At 43.2% G+C, this 17,556-nt stretch overlaps 1 protein-coding gene across 4 annotated transcripts in view; it reads right to left on the reverse strand.

Annotated features, from left to right (window-relative positions):
* Positions 1–1,596: 1,596 nt before the first annotated feature.
* Positions 1,597–17,556, reverse strand: part of STOX1 (storkhead box 1) — a 71,387-nt gene continuing 55,427 nt past the window's right edge. For 2 of the 4 annotated variants that reach the window (XM_007963244.3, XM_073019082.1), the window contains exons 2-4: positions 17,236–17,388; positions 12,498–14,847; positions 1,597–8,582 (exon numbers count right to left, since the gene is read on the reverse strand). In XM_007963244.3, coding sequence (XP_007961435.3) covers positions 8,435–8,582; positions 12,498–14,847; positions 17,236–17,388 — 2,651 coding nt within the window. In that variant the 3' untranslated portion in view covers positions 1,597–8,434. The remainder of the gene's footprint in view (positions 8,583–12,497; positions 14,848–17,235; positions 17,389–17,556) is intronic. The other 2 variants (XM_007963246.3, XM_007963247.3) reach the window with 2 other exon arrangements.

Here is a 17,556-nt window from a genome sequence, read left to right on the forward strand (position 1 = left end):
GAAAAGCCAAAATGTCTTCCACAGAATATCTATTTGCAGCGAATGAAAAAGGATTTAATTTTAGTGATGGGGATTAACTCCCCGTGAATCACAACCTTACACAAAACTGAAACCTTTGACAAACAAATGGTAACTTCCTTAGTGTGTTTGTATACCTTTGCTTACTATCACCGAGGCTAGCTAGTTGCCTTTTCACAGTCATTTCCTCATCTCTTCATGATCCTTGCGACCCAGCTACTCTACCCAATGGAGACATAGGGCTACTCATAAACCTCTTGATAACGTCTGGCACACCAGCCTTAAAACCTAAGCATCAAACTGTGTCCTAGCAAAATTAGAAATTGTTACATGTCGTGGAGTTTGGGAATTGGTCCTGAACAGCTGGAACCAGAAATGTTAAATTTGTGATTTTTTCAAGCCTTCTGCATAACTACGGCTTGGCCTGAAGGCAAGGGCTATATGTTTGCATGTAACTTTGTGTATTCAATACTTACAAGCAGAAGGAGTGTTCAGCTATTGATGACGGAGAAACGTACCTCTCTTCCTAGGTTATTAGGAGAATAGCTATGCATCTCTAGATCTGCGGTTTTCTACATCCTTTTGTCCTAATCCCTCAACCTACTGCCAATTCTACCATAGTAGGATCTTTATCGCCCTACAACAGGGTATGATGATGTGCATAAAAACACAGTGTAGGCCGAGCACCGTGGCTCACGCCTGTAATCCCAGCACTTTGGGAGGCCAAGGTGGGTGGATTAACTGAGGTCAGGAGTTCGAGACCAGCCTGACCAACATGGAGAAACCCCGTCTCTACTAAAAATACAAAATTAGCCGGCCATAGTGGCGCATGCCTGTAATCCCAGCTACTCAGGAGGCTGAGGCAGGAGAATCGCTTGAATCTGGGAGGCGGAGGTTTCTGTGAGCTGAGAGGGTGCCACTGTACTCCAGCCTGGTCAACAAGAGTGAAACTCTGCCTCAAAGAAGAAAAAAACCAAAAAAACAAAAAAACACTGTAAATATGGCTAAGAATGCCGCACGTAAAATTGAGATAAAAGGAACAGATGTTATTGTCCTGTGGTTGAAGGTTAATAACAGATGAAGTAAAAGTTGAGCTCCTGAGCACTCTGGCATTCATTTGTATGTCAGAGGTCCTAAGAGTGGGCCTGAAAAAAGAAAGGAGTAGATTGTTCAAATCTCCCTATTCAAGTGATTAACAAGTATATGAGTGTTTCAGAATGACCTTCTGTCACTTGCAGCACTACAAACTCTGCCTTTCTAAGCCCTAAATTCACTGAACCAAATCTCTGGCTGCTGTCTGGGTCAGGTGGAAAGGGCGAGTATAAACTGATGTGTCAGTAATTTGACCAAGGAGTGGCTTAGCTGAAAAAAAATATGTACCACATTACATTTGTGTTCTCTGGGGATATCATTTTGCCTCAGTCAACTAGAAAACGTAGGAATGGGATGCAGGAATGGAGAACTTTGTTTTCTTCATATTTGCTCCCTCTGTAAATCTCAAGAGTTTGTGTCTAATGAGATTTGGGGTTGGGGGAGGCATACTGTGCATGAATAATTAAAATGCACAATAATTCAAGATACAGTCTTATTAGAACATCTTTATTTTCCAAACATCTTACCAGAGTACTAATATACTTTCTTTTAAAAACTTAAGAGTTGGGTGCTTCAATTGCTACTACTGTTACAAGGTCCTATAAAGATTTCCCTTGCCCTTTGCCTCAGCTTGTTTAAACTGACCATTAAGATATAAAAAGAAAAGGGCCGGGCGCGGTGGCTTACGCCTGTAATCCCAGCACTTTGGGAGGCCAGGGCGGGCGGATCACCTGAGGTCGGGAGTTCCAAGACTAGCCTGACCAACATGGAGAAACCCTGTCTCTACTAAAAATAGGAAATTAGCCAGGCATGGTGGCACATGCCTGTAATCCCAGCTACTCCGGAGGCTGAGGCAGGAGAATCGCTTGAACCTTGGAGGTAGAGATTGCGGTGAGCCGAGATCAAGCCATTGCACTCCAGCCTGGGCAACAAGAAATTCCGTGTCAAAAAACAAAAAACAAAAAAACATACACACACACACACACACACACACACACACACACACACGATGACTATTTCCAAACTTGCCTCTCTCTAATCTTTTTAGAACTACAGGGCTAGATTAGTTTTACTCTGTAGAGAGTTGAAGGTAAAAGTCATCAAATAACCATTTTGCATCTGCACGTCAATCTTATGTGACAAAAGGAATTGAACCTTTTACTTTATCCCCAGCAGCTTTGTCATGAACCATCATTTTTAAATGCTGTGACATGGAAATAGTTTAAGGGGCAGTTAAAAACTGATTTAAGACACACTGGGGTCACAAAATAAGTGTTGAGTGTGGAAAAGCAGAAAGTAAAGGCAAAGAGAATAGGAGGGAAGGAGGAGGGTATTTTTACTATTGCCATGGGACCTAAACCAAGTCAGTTCTTTTTTTTTTTGAGAGGGAGTCTGAGTCTGGCTCTGTGGCCCAGGCTGGAGTGCAGTGGCCGGATCTCAGCTCACTGCAAGCTCCGCCTCCCGGGTTCACGCCATTCTCCTGCCTCAGCCTCCCGAGTAGCTGGGACTACAGGCGCCTGCCACCTCGCCCGGCTAGTTTTTTTTTGTATTTTTTAGTAGAGACGGGGTTTCACCATGTTAGCCAGGCTGGTCTCGATCTCCTGACCTCGTGATCCGCCCGTCTCGACCTCCCAAAGTGCTGGGATTACAGGCTTGAGCCACCGCGCCCGGCCCCAAGTCAGTTCTAAAATCTTGCTAGTAAAGTGAGGACAGTAATGCTGGTAGCACAGGAATTGGATCCGCTGATATAACAGCACCATGGAACTGAGGTACAGAGGTGCTTACATTAGCTTGAGGTTTTGACAGCATTGGAAAAGAGACATCTTTGAGCACATTTATCATATGTACATTTATGCATGTATCTAGCTCCTAAATTCAGACTTTTAAATGATTTTTTAAGTGCTTAACCTTTAGTCTCATTGTTTCTGTAGTTAATTACTTTCTGGATGTTTTGAACCAAGTAGTAGGAGAGAGGGTTTCAGAGTCATATCAGTCTTCCCAGAAGAGGGCACCATTATCCAAGTAATGTTTGGAAGCTGCTTGTGCTAAAGAGGAAAAAATGTTGCTAAGGTTTCAGAGGGGAGAAAGTCCTGTAACACACCAGCAAAGTAATCATGAATTTGTCTTAGATGCCCCCATTCTTGTTTCATGACATTCGTGTCTCTCTTCCTCATCTGTTAAGCAATAGCCTGTTTTCCCAACACCCAAAAAGCCTTAGTAGCTGTAGATAGGTTGTCAAAATGCCATGGTTCCCTATCTTTTCCCTTCTACAGGCTCTTTCCATTGCTCTTCCTCATGGACTTGACATTTTGGTTTAGGGTGTGTGTGTGTGTGTGTGCGCGCGCATGCATGCGCATGTGTGCGCACTGCTACATGAAAAAAGATCTGGGGCCAGGCATGGTGGCTAACCCCTATAATCCCAGCACTTTGGGAGGCCAAGGTGGGCGGATCACCTGAGGACAGAGGTGACAGAGTGAGACTTCATCTCAAATAAATAAATAAAAATAAAAAATAAAGGAAACAAGAAAAAAGATTTGGGCCAAGTATGGTGGCTCACACCTGTATTCCCAGAACTTTGGGAGGCCGAGGCAGGCAGATCATCTGAGGACAGGGGCAGGAGTTCAAGACCAGCCTGGCCAACATGGTGAAACCCCATCTCTACTAAAAATACAAAAAGTGGCCGGGTGCGGTGGCTTATGTCTGTAATCCCAGCACCTTGGAAGGCCGAGGCAACGGATCATGAGGTCAAGAGATCAGGACCATCCTGGCCAACATGGTGAAACCCCATCTCTACTAAAAATACAAAAATTCGCTGGGCATGGTGGCACGCGCCTGTAGTCCCAGCTACTCGGGAGGCTGAGGCAGGAGAATCGCTTGAACAGGAGGTTGCAGTGAGCTGAGATCATGCTATTGCATTCCAGCCTGGGCAACACAGAGGGACTCTGTGTCAAAAAAAAAAAAGGAAGATTTGAAATTTTGTAACATTTTGTCTGATAAACTGTATTTAGGGATAATTGATCCATGATCATTATTCTAATCTATGAATAAGGTACAAATGCAGTTTAACCGCCACACCAACATGGGATAGTGTGGCATTACTGAGCTGGTGTAATTTCCACTGTTTGTAGAGAAACGATCTTTTAGCTAGCAAGGAGTTAGAGTAAGGCAAAGGAAATGAGTACAATTTCTATTAGGATTTTTGAAATAATGAAAATACTTTGCAAACAACCTAGCTATGCCAGGGATTCCTAGGAGTCTGAAATCTCAGATGAGAGAGGATGAATGTTGTATGAATGTCTGCAATAAGCCCATATTTTGCATATTTTATTCCTACTTATAAGCTATCAACTGAAAACTTGTTAAAGGCATAATACCTCCCCGTGGCATACCTGGATTTTGATGGCAGATACATCCTATAACCTTCCCAAAGGACTAAATCTGTAATGGAGGAATTCCTGACAACCTGACAAAAACAGGGGACCTGTATAGTGGGTCATGTATTTACCTATGAAGCAAGTTTTTTTACTATAAAATATATTAAAATACATGCATATATATGTATAATAATATTAGGTACCTCCTGCATTGGGCACTTTTTTTTTTTTTGAGACGGAGTCTCGCTCTGTTGCCCAGGCTGGAGTGCAGTGGCTGGATCTCAGATCACTGCAAGCTCCGCCTCCCGGGTTTACGCCATTCTCCTGGCTCAGCCTCCCGTGTAGCCTGGACTACAGGCGCGGGCCACCTCGCCCAGCTAGTTTTTTGTATTTTTTAGTAGAGACGGGGTTTCACCTTGTTAGCCAGGATGGTCTTGATCTCCTGACCTCGTGATCCACCCGTCTCGGCCTCCCAAAGTGCTGGGATTACAGGCTTGAGCCACCGTGCCCGGCTGGGCACTTTTTTTTTAAAACCTGAAGCCATTCCACAGCCGTGCCCGCAGTGGGGTTGCTCAGGCCTACATTGGGCACTTTTGATAGATCATCCCCAAGCCTCACCACAATCCCGTAAGGGAGACATCATTACTATCTCCCTTTTACAGACGAGAAAACCAATTCAGAGGAATCTGGTGACTTGCTCCATCACACAGCTACGAAGGATTTGGAATTGGAATTCCAACTTGTGTCTGACTCCTAAGCTCAGATCATTAAGCTGCCTCAAGACAACAGTTTTCTCATTATAGAATAGACTGCATTAGGAAAGATAAATCAATAAAGTTGCCACAAAAAGCAGTTATTACTGGGGAGAAAAATGCAGGTCACCTATTTTAGAGAATAATCTCCCAAACAATTTAATCGCACATATTCCCATCTTTAAAGTGTGTGTTATATGATAAGTTTCGTAGGAGAAAATTTTACTGGTTTCATAATGAGCTTGATTCATTTAACACATTCATTTAAAACAGGCAGAGTGTCATAATGCATCCAGTGGCAAAATTAGATGGACTTCATTAGTTGTACAACATGGCAAAACCATATCTCCTAAAGAAACAAATTAAAAACCTTATAGTTGGAAGGATTCTTCAAAATCATATAGTTCAGCCAGCCAGTTAAACTAAGTTCTGGAAATTGCTCTGCAACATATCAGTAAAGGGATCACCAAGCTTCTGCTCGAATGCCCTAAACAATGGGAAATTCATTCTTTTTCAAAGCTGCCTACTTCATCTTCAGACAGCTTTTGTCTAATGGAAAATTCTGCCAGGCACAGTGGCTCACACCTGTAATTCTAGCACTTTGGGAGGCCCAGGTGGGAGGATTGCTTGAGGACAGGAGTTCAAGACCAGCCTGGCCAACATAGTGAGATCCTGTCTCTACAAATAATAAAATTAGACAAGCCTGGTGGCTTACACCTATAGTCCCAGCTACTCGGGGGGTAAAGTGGGAGGATCACTCAAGTCCAAGAGGTCGAGGCTGCAGTGTGCTGTGATTAGTCCACTGTACTCCAGCCTGAGTGACAGAGACGCTGTCTCAAAAAAATTTTTTTTTCATTGTTAAAATACTTCTCTTAACCTCCATTCACTGGTGCTGATTCCATGCTGTAAGGTCCCCTAAAACAATACTCTCACCTCTACTTCCCCTACAAGTCTTTTTTTTTTTTTTTTTTTTTTTTTTTTTGAGGCGGAGTTTCGCTCTGTCGCCCAAGCTGGAGTGCAGTGGCCGGATCTCAGCTCACTGCAAGCTCCGCCTCCCAGGTTCACGCCATTCTCCTGCCTCGAGACTCCCGAGTAGCTGGGACTACAGGCGCCCGCCACCTCGCCCGGCTAGATTTTTGTATTTTTTAGTAGAGACGGGGTTTCACCGGGTTAGCCAGGATGGTCTTGATCTCCTGACCTCGTGATCCGCCCGTCTCGGCCTCCCAAAGTGCTGGGATTACAGGCTTGAGCCACCGCGCCCGGCCACAAGTCTTTTCTATACCAGATTACCCACCTCTCTTGGTACTTGCAGCAGGGTTTACACTGTCATTGTGACAACAATTAATTTTGTCAGAATGCAATGGAATATCAGTCAATTGGGATCCACTGAAAACCAGTAGTCAAGAGTGAGTGGTCTGACCACTGCAAAAGAGAGCAGTGAATGTCATTTGCTCTTCCACAGGGACTGCACAAAGTTTTCCAGTGCTGGGCATCTCTCTGGACTTCATTGTTGTCACTATGGTGAGAATCAGAAAGAGACACTCTCCAATTATTCAATCATTCACGCCTGTAATTCCAGCACCTTGGAAGACGAGGCAGGCAAATCACGAGGTCAGGAGTTCGAAACTAGCCTGGCCAACATAGTGAAACTCCATCTCTACTAAAAATACAAAAAATTAGCTGGGCGTGGTGGTGCACACCTGTAATCCCAGCTACTCAGGAGGCTGAGGCAGGAGAACTGCTTGAACCTGGGAGGAGGAGGTTGCATTAAACCGAGATTATGCCATTGCACTGCAGCCCTGGTGACAGTGCAAGATTCCATCTCAAAAAAAAAAAAAAAAAAAAAGAGAGAAAAAAAAAGAAAAAACATTCCCTCCACCATAAATCAGCACCATCATCTTCTCGACATGCTGAAACCAGTCTTGATTGCTCCATGTTCCCCAAACCCAAGAACTGACCATTCCACTATTTGGTCTGAAAAGGCTTAACAGAGAAAATTCTAGGTCTTACCATGAGTGGAAATGGACCAAAATGCAGATGAATTGCTAAATGTCTACCAGACTCCTTCCACCTTTCTCTAAACCTCTCATTCAGAACTTCTCTTTTACTCCCAAGCCATTCAGTAACCATTCTGCTTCCCTTCTATCTCCACATTCTATCTCCACCATCTGACTTCTCATTGCCATCTATAAAGAAGGCCTGTGCCAGGTGCGTTGGCTCATGCCTGTAATCCCAACACCTTAAGAGGTTGAGGCGGGTGGATCACGAGGTCAGGAGATCGAGACTATCCTGGCTAACATGGTGAAACCCTGTCTCTACTAAAAATACAAAAAATTAGCTGGGCATGGTGGCACGCGCCTGTAGTCCCAGCTACTGGGGAGGTTGAGGCAGGAGAATCACTTGAACCTGGGAGGCAGAGGTTGCAGTGAGCCGAGATTGTGTCACTGCATTCCAGCCTGGGCAACAAAGCAAGACTCCGTCTCAAAAAGAAGTCCTGAAATGTATAGGGAGGAACCAGAGGAATAGTAGTACAGTCAGATGCCTATTGCCACAGGAATTTTTGACATTGTCAGTCACATTGGGAACAATTTGTTCATGTCCAAGCTGGTCAAAGAGAAGACCCTGGGCAGCAATGATTAAAGGAATTCCTGTTGCAGAGTAGCTAACACATTTATGTAAATTCTTTCTTGGTAATGATAAAGAGTTAGGGTTGCATAGAAGCAGCAACAAATACTGCTGCCTTGCAGCAGACACTGTTTTCTTGCGACAGACACTGCTTCAACACACACAGTTTTCTGATTTTGTGTTGAAATCTGGTGAGATCCACTTAACTTAGAACTCAATATTAGTGTAGGTTAAAAAAAAAAAACTCACTACAGGAAGTAAATTAACATTCTATATATTTGAGAATGTATAAAAATTCAAGTTAATTACAATTGGAAGGGGACCAATAATTCACTTTTTAATTGAAAATAATCTATATACTCCCAATAAATGGATAGTAAAATAAGCTTCCAAAAGCCTTAAGATACCAAAAAAGGAAAAAAAGCCAGTAATTAGAACAAAATATGTAATGTGGTTAATAGCATAGATATGCTTGCCTTTAGACAATTATATACTCAATTCTTATATGATTGAAAGATTATGTAGTAATGCTGTACCTTTTTACAAAGAAAAAAATAGGTTTCCAAAAGAAAATTAAACATTTATGACTGGAGTTAGCGGTAGTAAGGAATTGGATGTGAGTGGTTGACTGTTCTTTGTGCCTTCAACGTTTTGCAGAAAATTCTGTCTTCTTTTTAGTCCATTCAAAATGACTGAATTATTAGATCCCAGACTCTGTGTCCTAAAGATATTAAAAATAACAGAATTATTGGCTTCAAAGGGAACTTGAATTTCTAACCAAGTCATTATACTTTCATTTGATACTTTGAAGTAGTACGTTTACTAATACGAAGGTACACTTAACAAATAAGTTAACTTTTCAAAATCCAAAGTGCTGTTTACATTTTAAAGGCTTCACAATAGCACCTCAATTATTTGACAGCTGCCTTCCAAGAAGTTTACATTTTCTGAACAACGTCTGCTCTCAGATCCAGTATCAAGTACATTCTAGTCAGAAACAGTAAGTTCCCTGAAAAACTTACATACATCTGAAGTGGCCAATATCTTCCTGTGAAATTTGTTACTTTTATGAGAAATCGTATGGAAGAGAAAAGCAAATTATTATATTTTTAATATACAACATTCTTTTCTAGGAGGTATAAGCTATATCAGTCCATTATCTAACACATATGTTTGCTTCAGCTAACACAATACTGTTTGGTAGGGTGGGCGCAGTGGCTCATGCCTGTAATCCCAGCACTTCAGGAGGCCAAAGCAGGCGGATCACTTGAGGCCAGGAGTTTGAGACTAGGCTGGCCGACGTGGTGAAACCCTGTCTGTACTAAAAATACAAAAATTAGCTAGGCATGGTGGTGCACACCTGTAATCTCAGCTACTCATGAGACTGAGGCATGAGAATCTCTTGAACCCATGATGCAGAAGTTGCACTGAGCCAAGATCACACCCATTACACTCCAGCCTGGGCAACAGAGCAAGACTCTGTCTCAAAAAAAAAAAAAAAAGAAAAGATCTTGTACCCCCAATAAAGAAGTAATATGTTTTTAAAATGTAGATTTCTAGGAACATATCCTAAGAAAAAACTCAGAAATGCCCACAAACATTTTTATGTAAAAATAACTCACTGCAGGTTGATTTATTAATAACAAAAAATTGGGAATGATCTAATGTCAAAGAAAGGAAAACAGGCTGGGCACAGTGGCTCATGCCTACAACCCTAGCACTTTGAGAGGCCAAGATAGGAGAATTGCTTGAGCCCAGGAGTTTGAGACCAGCCTGGACAACACAGTGAGACCTCATTCGTACAAAATAAGCAGCAGCAGCAGCTGGGTGTGGTGGTGCATGCCTGTGGTCCCAGCTACACAGGAGGCTGATTTGCTTGAGACCAGGAGGTCAAGGCTATAGTGAGCCCTGATTGAACCAGTGTACTCTATCCTGGGCAACAGTGTGAGACCTTGTCTCTAAAAAAAGAAAAAAGAAAGGAAAATAATTATCTATCTATCTATCTATCTATCTATCTATCTATCTATCTATCTATGGAGAGAGAGCCACATAAGAGGATGCTAAACAGCCATTAAAAAGAACAAGCTTGTGGCTCACGCCTGTAATCCCAGCCAAGGTGGGTGGATCACTTGAGGCCAGGGAGGCCAAGGTGGGCAGATCACTTGAGGCCAGGAGTTCGAGACCAGCCTGGCCAACACGGTGAAACCTCATCTCTGCTAAAAAACAACAACAACAACAAACACACACACACACACACACACACACACACAATAGCTGGGTGTGGTGGCTCACGCCTGTAGTCCCAGCTACTCGGGAGGCTGAGGCAAGAAAAAAAAAGGCTTAAGGGTAGGTGCAGTGGCTCATGCCTGTAATCCCAGCACTCTGGAGGCTGAGACGAGTAGATCACCTGAGGTCAGGAGTTCAAGACCAGCCTGGACAACATGGTGAAAGCCTGTCTCTAATAAAAACACGAAAATTAGCTGGGCCTGGTGGTGTGTGCCTATAATCCCAGCCAAGGTGGGTGGATCACTTGAGACCAGGGAGGTCAAGGTGGGCGGATCACTTGAGGCCAGGAGTTCGAGACCAGCCTGGCCAACATGGTGAAACCTCATCTCTGCTAAAAAACAAACAAACAAACAAACAAACAAAAAACCACACAGACAAAATAGCTGGGTGTGGTGGCTCATGCCTGTAGTCCCAGCTACTCGGGAGGCTGAGGCAAGAAGAAAAAGGCTTGAGGCCAGGTACAGTGGCTCATGCTTGTAATCCCAGCACTCTGGAGGCTGAGACGAGTGAGTCACCTGAGGTCAGGAGTTCGAGAACAGCCTGGACAACATGGTGAAATCCTGTCTCTAATAAAAACACAAAAATTAGCTGGGCCCGGAGGTGCACGTCTGTAATCCCAGCTATCTGGGAGACTGAGGCATGAGAATTGTTTGAACCCAGGAGGCAGAGGTTGCAGTCGGCTGAGATCGCGCCACTGCACGCCAGCCTGGGTGACAGAGCAAACTACATCTCAAAAAACAAACAAACAAACACCAAGCTTAAGCTACATTTATCAATAACAGGATATACATAAGTTACGTGAAAAAAGAAAGCCATGGCTCTGTATGATTTGCTGTTAAAAATACTTTTATTAAGCCCTGGTACAGTGGCTCACGCCTGCAATCCCAAAACTGGGAGGCCAAGGCAAGAGGATCATTGAATCCAGGAGTTCGAGGCCAGCCTGAGCAACATAGCAATATATTGTCTCTACAAAAAAACTTTTTTACACTTGATCTTAGCCAAAAGGCCGAGAAGCCATCAAAAAAGTTTTTTTAATTAGCCTGATGGCCGGTGTGGTGGGTCATGCCTGTAATCCCAGCACTTTGGGAGACCGAAGTAGGAGAATCCCTTGAGCCCAGGAGTTTGAGACCAGACTGGCTAACATTGTGAAACCTCATCTCTACAAAAAATTAGCTGGGTATGGAAGCATGTGCCTATAGTCCAAGCTACTCCAGAGGCTGAGGTTGGGGGATGGCTTGAGCCCAGGAGGTCTAGGCTGCAGTGAGCTATGATTGTGTCATTGCAGTCCAGCTGGGTGACAGAGTGCAACCCTGTCTCAAAGAAAAAACAACAACAGAGCAACTTACAAATGCATAGAAAAAAGTGTAGGGCCAGCCAGGCTCAGTGGCTTACACCTGTAATCCCAGCCCTTTGGGAGGCCAAGGTGGGTGGATCACTTGAGGTCGGGAGTTCAAGACCAGCCTGACCAACATGGAGAAACCTCGTCTTTACTAAAAATACAGAATTAGCTGGGTGTGGTGACACATGCCTGTAATCCCAGATACTCAGGAGAATGAGGCAAGAGAATCGCTTGAATCCAGGAGGTGGAGGTTGTGGTGAGCTGAGATCACGCCATTGCACTCCAGCCTGGGCGACAAGAACAAGAACAAAATTCCGTCTCAAAAAAAGAAAAGAAAAGAAAAGAAAATATTAGAAAATAGTAGCCACATCCCTTTCTCAACCTGTGTAGAGCCAGGAATAGAAGTGAAAACTTCCAACCCTCAGTTCAGAAAATGCTTGACTTACAGAAATTTCTATTTTTAGAAATAACTGAAGATTTATGAGTAGTGGGGACAGTCAAATTTGGTTCACATTATAAATAAACTGTATCCTACTATATAAGAGATTTCATTGTAACTTTATACAATTTATTCAGTAAAGGTATAAAAGCTGGCAGAATTGTGTCATTATAAAAGTGTGATATTCAGTAGTCTCTGACTAGATAACTCAAAATGCCCTTGACTTTCATAATTCCTGTAGAACAGTGTTTAATCAGATACTTTTTTTTTTTGAGACAGAGTCTTGCTCTGTCGCCAGGCTGGAGTGCAGTGGCACAATCTTGGCTCACTACAACCTCCACCTCCCGGGTTCAAGTGATTCTCCTGCCTCAGCCTCCTGAGTAGCTGGGATTACAGGAGCCCGCCACCACGCCCGGTTGTATTTTTAGTAGAGATGGAGTTTCACCATATTGGCCAGGATGGTCTCGATCTCTTGACCTCGTGATCCGCCCGCCTCGGCCTCCCAAAGTGTTAGGATTACAGGTGTGAGCCACCACGCCCGGCCTAAACCAGACACTTTTGTGTGGACTTACCGTGGAGAATCTATTCCACTATCTCCTGCCATGCTGTGATTTTCTGTCCCTTCCAAGTGACTGTGTTCATATTGGATATCCTGAGTCAAGACTGGCATATGTGAAGTGTTGAAAAGTTGGAACTTTTGTGGGAAATGTTTTCTTATTTCCTGATTCTGACTCCAGCTAGTTGGCTTCTTTCCTGTGTCACCAATAGCGTCTTGTATGACTTCAGCTTCAAAACTGGCTTTTCTTGCACTACAGTAATCAAAGATTCTTTCATCAGCAGGTGCTGAGGCCTGTACACGTTTAGCAACACTGGGTTCTTCTTCGTAGTTGAAACCAAACTGGGCCCCTGAATTTAGGCCACAACTTTCAGCAGAAAGGTTAGGTTTTTGGCTTTCACCTGGGGTAGCATGCAGCCCAGTGGGTTTGCAGCATTCGTTTCTTTTAAGCACCTGAGGCTCAACCCTCTCCATTGTGCTGTTGTACTTGGTCAGAGATCTCTCAATTCTTTTTTGTTTTCCTAAATGATTTCCCTGGCTTCCACCTGTGAAGGAATACTGAATGTGGCCGGGCAGCATTTGACATAAGTCATCATTCTCAGAAATGTCATCCTCCTCTAGATATAATGAACTACAGGCACCATCATCATCTTCCACTTCATTCTGATACAAGGCCTGGTCATCATTAGAAAGCTGTTCATTTTCTAAGCTCATAGTTTCTGCATCCTGGACAAATCCTTTTCTCAAAACTTCTTCTGAGTCTCTGTCTTGTCTTTCAGGTTGTCTTAAAGTGTTCACGCCAACTGGGTAATCCAAAAGGCCAAGATTTTGAAACTGGTGTATTGTGTTATCCACTAATCTACAAGCAGAAGGTGTTCGGTCTGAAAAGGAGGCACCTCGTGATGGCAGGCTATGCGGAGTCTCTTTGGTTTCCCCTAATTTGTCAAAGTGGGAATGACTTTTCCTTAAGACTTCAGGAATTACCTCATTTTCTCCACCATACACATCATATCTCAACATGGTATCCAAAAAGGGACAGCATTTACCGTCATTTTGCAACATGCTATGTTGAGGGTGATTGAAAAGGTGACTTCTGAAGTCATCATTGATGGATTTGACAGTAGGGTCATTTATGTAAATGGATTCTGCTTCCATTTTATCATTAGGTTGTTCAGTGTATGGCTCTTTGGCTTCACCATCAAAGATTCTTGAGGAATCCAAGGACCTAGGCCTTTGGAAAGGCTTTTCCTTTGGTCCAGTCTGGCTGGGTTTCAGATCACTGGTCTTCTGAATTTTGTGCCCTTTGTATATTGTGCTTCCTCGGTGAGACAAACCCTGGAAAGGATTACTGATTCGCTTTTTGTAAATCAAATGGGAACCTAGCACTGTTGTCATCTCACCAAGTGGTTTCTGACCTACCATTTCATTTGGGCTTTTAATTCTGGGGATAGGCTGTGTAGCAGGGAGCTTGGGGTGTTTCTCCAGTCTAATGCTTCCTGGCTGAAGCTCACTTCCCTGATTCCTGGCTTTGTGTCTATCCCTGCGAGAATGGCCCTGCCCTCGAGGTTTTGCAGACAGACCCTGCCTCTTCTTAACCCCCTCTTTTGAAGGATATTTATGCCCAATTGTCAGCACGTCAGTGGAAGTGCCCTGGCTATTATATTTTTTTTGTTCTTCGTATTTTTGCATTAGGACGGTGTGTTTGATTAAATTGTCAACAGTCAAAATGGGGTTAATTCGTTTGATTATCTCATGTTCAACATCTCGAGGGATATTGTCCAAGTCATCTTCATCTCGGACAGGCCATTCTTCAGGTGGGAACTGAGCAGAGAAACTGCTGTGTTCTGTTTTGGGCTTCTCCTTTCTAGATATGCTGCGCCATAAGACACTAAAACCAAACTTCTTGCCTTTTTCTTTATCTCTTGTGTATGGTAAAGGTTTGGTGCTCTCACAAATGTGGTGCTCCACAGACACTGAAACTGCCCCTTTCTGTACCCAAGGTACAGATTCCCCAAGACCTCTGTGACTCTTCCTAGTCACTTCTGTAGCAACTGGTGGTTCCTGAACATTCTGAGTGTGGATGTCCCGGAAACACTGGCAAGACTGACAGTGGGATACGGGGGCAGCATTCTCTTGGGCTGACTCTGCACAGCTCTCCATGCTCACCAGATACGTCATTGAAGCTGTCATCAGGCGACTTTCATCTGATGGCAGCACTCTCTTATTTTCCTGGGTGGTTGTATTTGTAATGAAGTAAGTCTGAGGAGTAACTATGAAGTATCCTTCTCCAGTGTGATAAATCTTCCTTTCTTTAATCAGCGTTCCCAGAGTGGTATAGAGAATATCTTCAGATGGAATTGCAATGCCTAAAACAGACAAACATTTTACAGACAGATTTTGAATAAGAAAAATTTTAATGAGTGAAATCAGTAACTCTGAAATGACTAAATATTGGCTTGATAAACCCAGAGGTGATTGTAACATGATTAATACATGTGATTAAAATGCCAGGGATGGGTGTGATGGCTCATGCCTATAATTCCAGAGCTTTGGGAGGTCGAGGCAGGAGGATCTCTTGAGCCCAGGAGTTCAAGACCAGGCTAGGCAACATAGCAAGACTTCGTCTCTACAAAAAAATTGTTAAACATTAGCTAGGTATGGAAGGATCATTTGAGCCCAGGAGTTCAAGGCTGCAGTGAGCTATGATTGTGCCACTGTACTCCAGCCTGGGCAACAAACCAAGACCCTGTCTCAAAAAAAAAAAAAAAAAAAAAAAAAAAAGCCAAAGAAGTATAAATAATATTTATAACTTAAATAATAGGAATAGGCCAGGCATGGTGGCTCACGCCTATAATCCCAGCACTTTGGGAGGCTGAGGCAGGCAGATCGCTTGAACTCAGGAGTTCAAGACCAGGCTGGGCAACATGGTGAAATCATGTCTCTACTAGAAATACAAAAATTAGCAGGGCATCGTGGTGGGTGTCTGTAGTACCAGATGCTCTGGAGGCTGAGGTGGGAAGATTGCTTGAGCCCTTGGAGGCAGAGGTTGCAATGAGCCGTAATTGCACCATTGCACTCCAACCTGGGCAACAGAGTGAGACCCTGTCTCAAAAATAAAAATTAAAATAACAGGAAAATAATTTAGCCCACACAAAGTCATATGGGTAAGTTAATGAGTAAATAGACAAAAAAAAATCTGAATTAACTCAAATAAAAACCCATTATAAATTTAAACTGTGACTGATGAAAGCATTCTTTTATTTAGTAGCTAGGATTACAGACACCTGCCACTGTGCCTAATTTTTTTTTTTTTTTTTTTTGGTTTTTAGTAGAGATGGGGTTTCACCATAATGGCCAGGATGCTCTCAATCTCTTGACCTCGTGATCCTCCCATCTCAGCCTCCCAAAGTGCTGGGATTACAGACGTGAGCCACCACGCCCGGCCCGGATGCCATTCTTGAAAAGGAAGAAAATAAAAGAATGAGTGGCGCGCACCTGTGGTCCCAGCTACTTGGCAGACTGAGGCAGGTGGATTGCTTCAACCCACGAGTTTGAGGCTGCAGTGATCTAAGAAGGTGCCTCTGCACTCTAACCTAGGCAACAGAGTGAGGCCTTGTCTCAAAATAAATAAAATAAATAAAGAATGAGACATGTCAATATATGTTAGTATGGAAAGATCTCCAAGATATGTTTTTAATAAGGGAAACATGTTGAGGGAATGTATAGAATGATCCAATTTATGCCAGGCACGGTGGCTCATGCCTGAAAACCCAACACTTTGGGAGGCTGAGGCGGGCAGATCATGAGGTCAGGGGTTCAAGAACTGCCTAACCAACATGGTGAAACCCGTCTCTATTAAAAATACAAAAATTAGCTGGGCGTGGTGGCGGGCGCCTGTAGTTGCAGCCACTGAGGAGGCTGAGGCAGGAGAATCACTTGAACCTGAGGAGGTGGAGGTTGCAGTGAGCTGAGATTGTGCCACTGCACTCCAGCCTGGGCAACAGAGCAAGACTCTGTCCCAAAAAAAAAAAAAAGATCCAATTTATGTTATGAAAAATTTGTTATATTATCATACATATATTATATATAAGAAATGATAATAGCAGTTATCTCTGGGAAGTGAAAATGAAAAAATGGGAGACGGGGGAAATAAACTTTTCTTTCTCATTTTGCACTCTTTTCCACAGAGCATGATTTATTTATTTATTGCCATAAACATTTATTTTTGGAAAAGTTTATCTGAAAAGTAAAAGAAATACCCTTATTAAATTTGTTGATGCAGGACTTCTTATGGCAGGGTTTTTTGTTTGTTTGTTTGTTTGTTTGTTTTTGAGACGGAGTCTCACTGTGTCGCCCAGGCTGGGGTGCAGTGGCGCAATCTTGGCTCACTGCAAGCTCCGCCTCCTGGGTTCACGCCATTCTCCTGCCTCAGCCTCCGAGTAGCTGGGACTACAGGCGCCCGCCACCACGCCTGGCTAGTTTTTTGTATTTTTAGTAGAGACGGGGTTTCATCATGTTAGCCAGGGATGGTCTCGATCTCCTGACCTCATGATCCACCCGCCTCGGCCTCTCAAAGTGCTGGGATTACAGGCTTGAGCTACCACGCCCGGCCGGCAGGGTTTTGATATAAAGTTCTACAGAAGAGGGGAAAAAAAGGATATTACCCAGTTTACTTAGATGTGTTTAAGACTAATTATAAATAGAAACCAAATACATACAGTGAAGTACAAATATAGAAAAACCTATTACTCTACCTGGGTAATGTTTCATCAAATGCTCCAAAAGTGATTCTTGTGTTACACCAATCTGAGCTGTATTCATATCAGATATAGCACAGCAAAGAACTTCACCCAAAGGTACAAACTGAGATTGAGTTATTGGATTCATTTGCACTGGAAAGACATCACCTAAATTGGAGATTTAAAAAAGGGGGGAGGTGATAAATTTGATATAGTATAAAATATTTGGAATTAGTGAAACAAAAATAAAGACTAATAGATGGAATTGCAATTCTTTCATCAGTCTTCACTCAGAATCTGTTAACGTGACATGTACAATGATAAAAACTATGCAAA

The sequence above is a fragment of the Chlorocebus sabaeus genome, chromosome 9 (genome assembly GCF_047675955.1).
Source record: "Chlorocebus sabaeus isolate Y175 chromosome 9, mChlSab1.0.hap1, whole genome shotgun sequence".
NCBI lineage: Eukaryota > Metazoa > Chordata > Mammalia > Primates > Cercopithecidae > Chlorocebus > Chlorocebus sabaeus.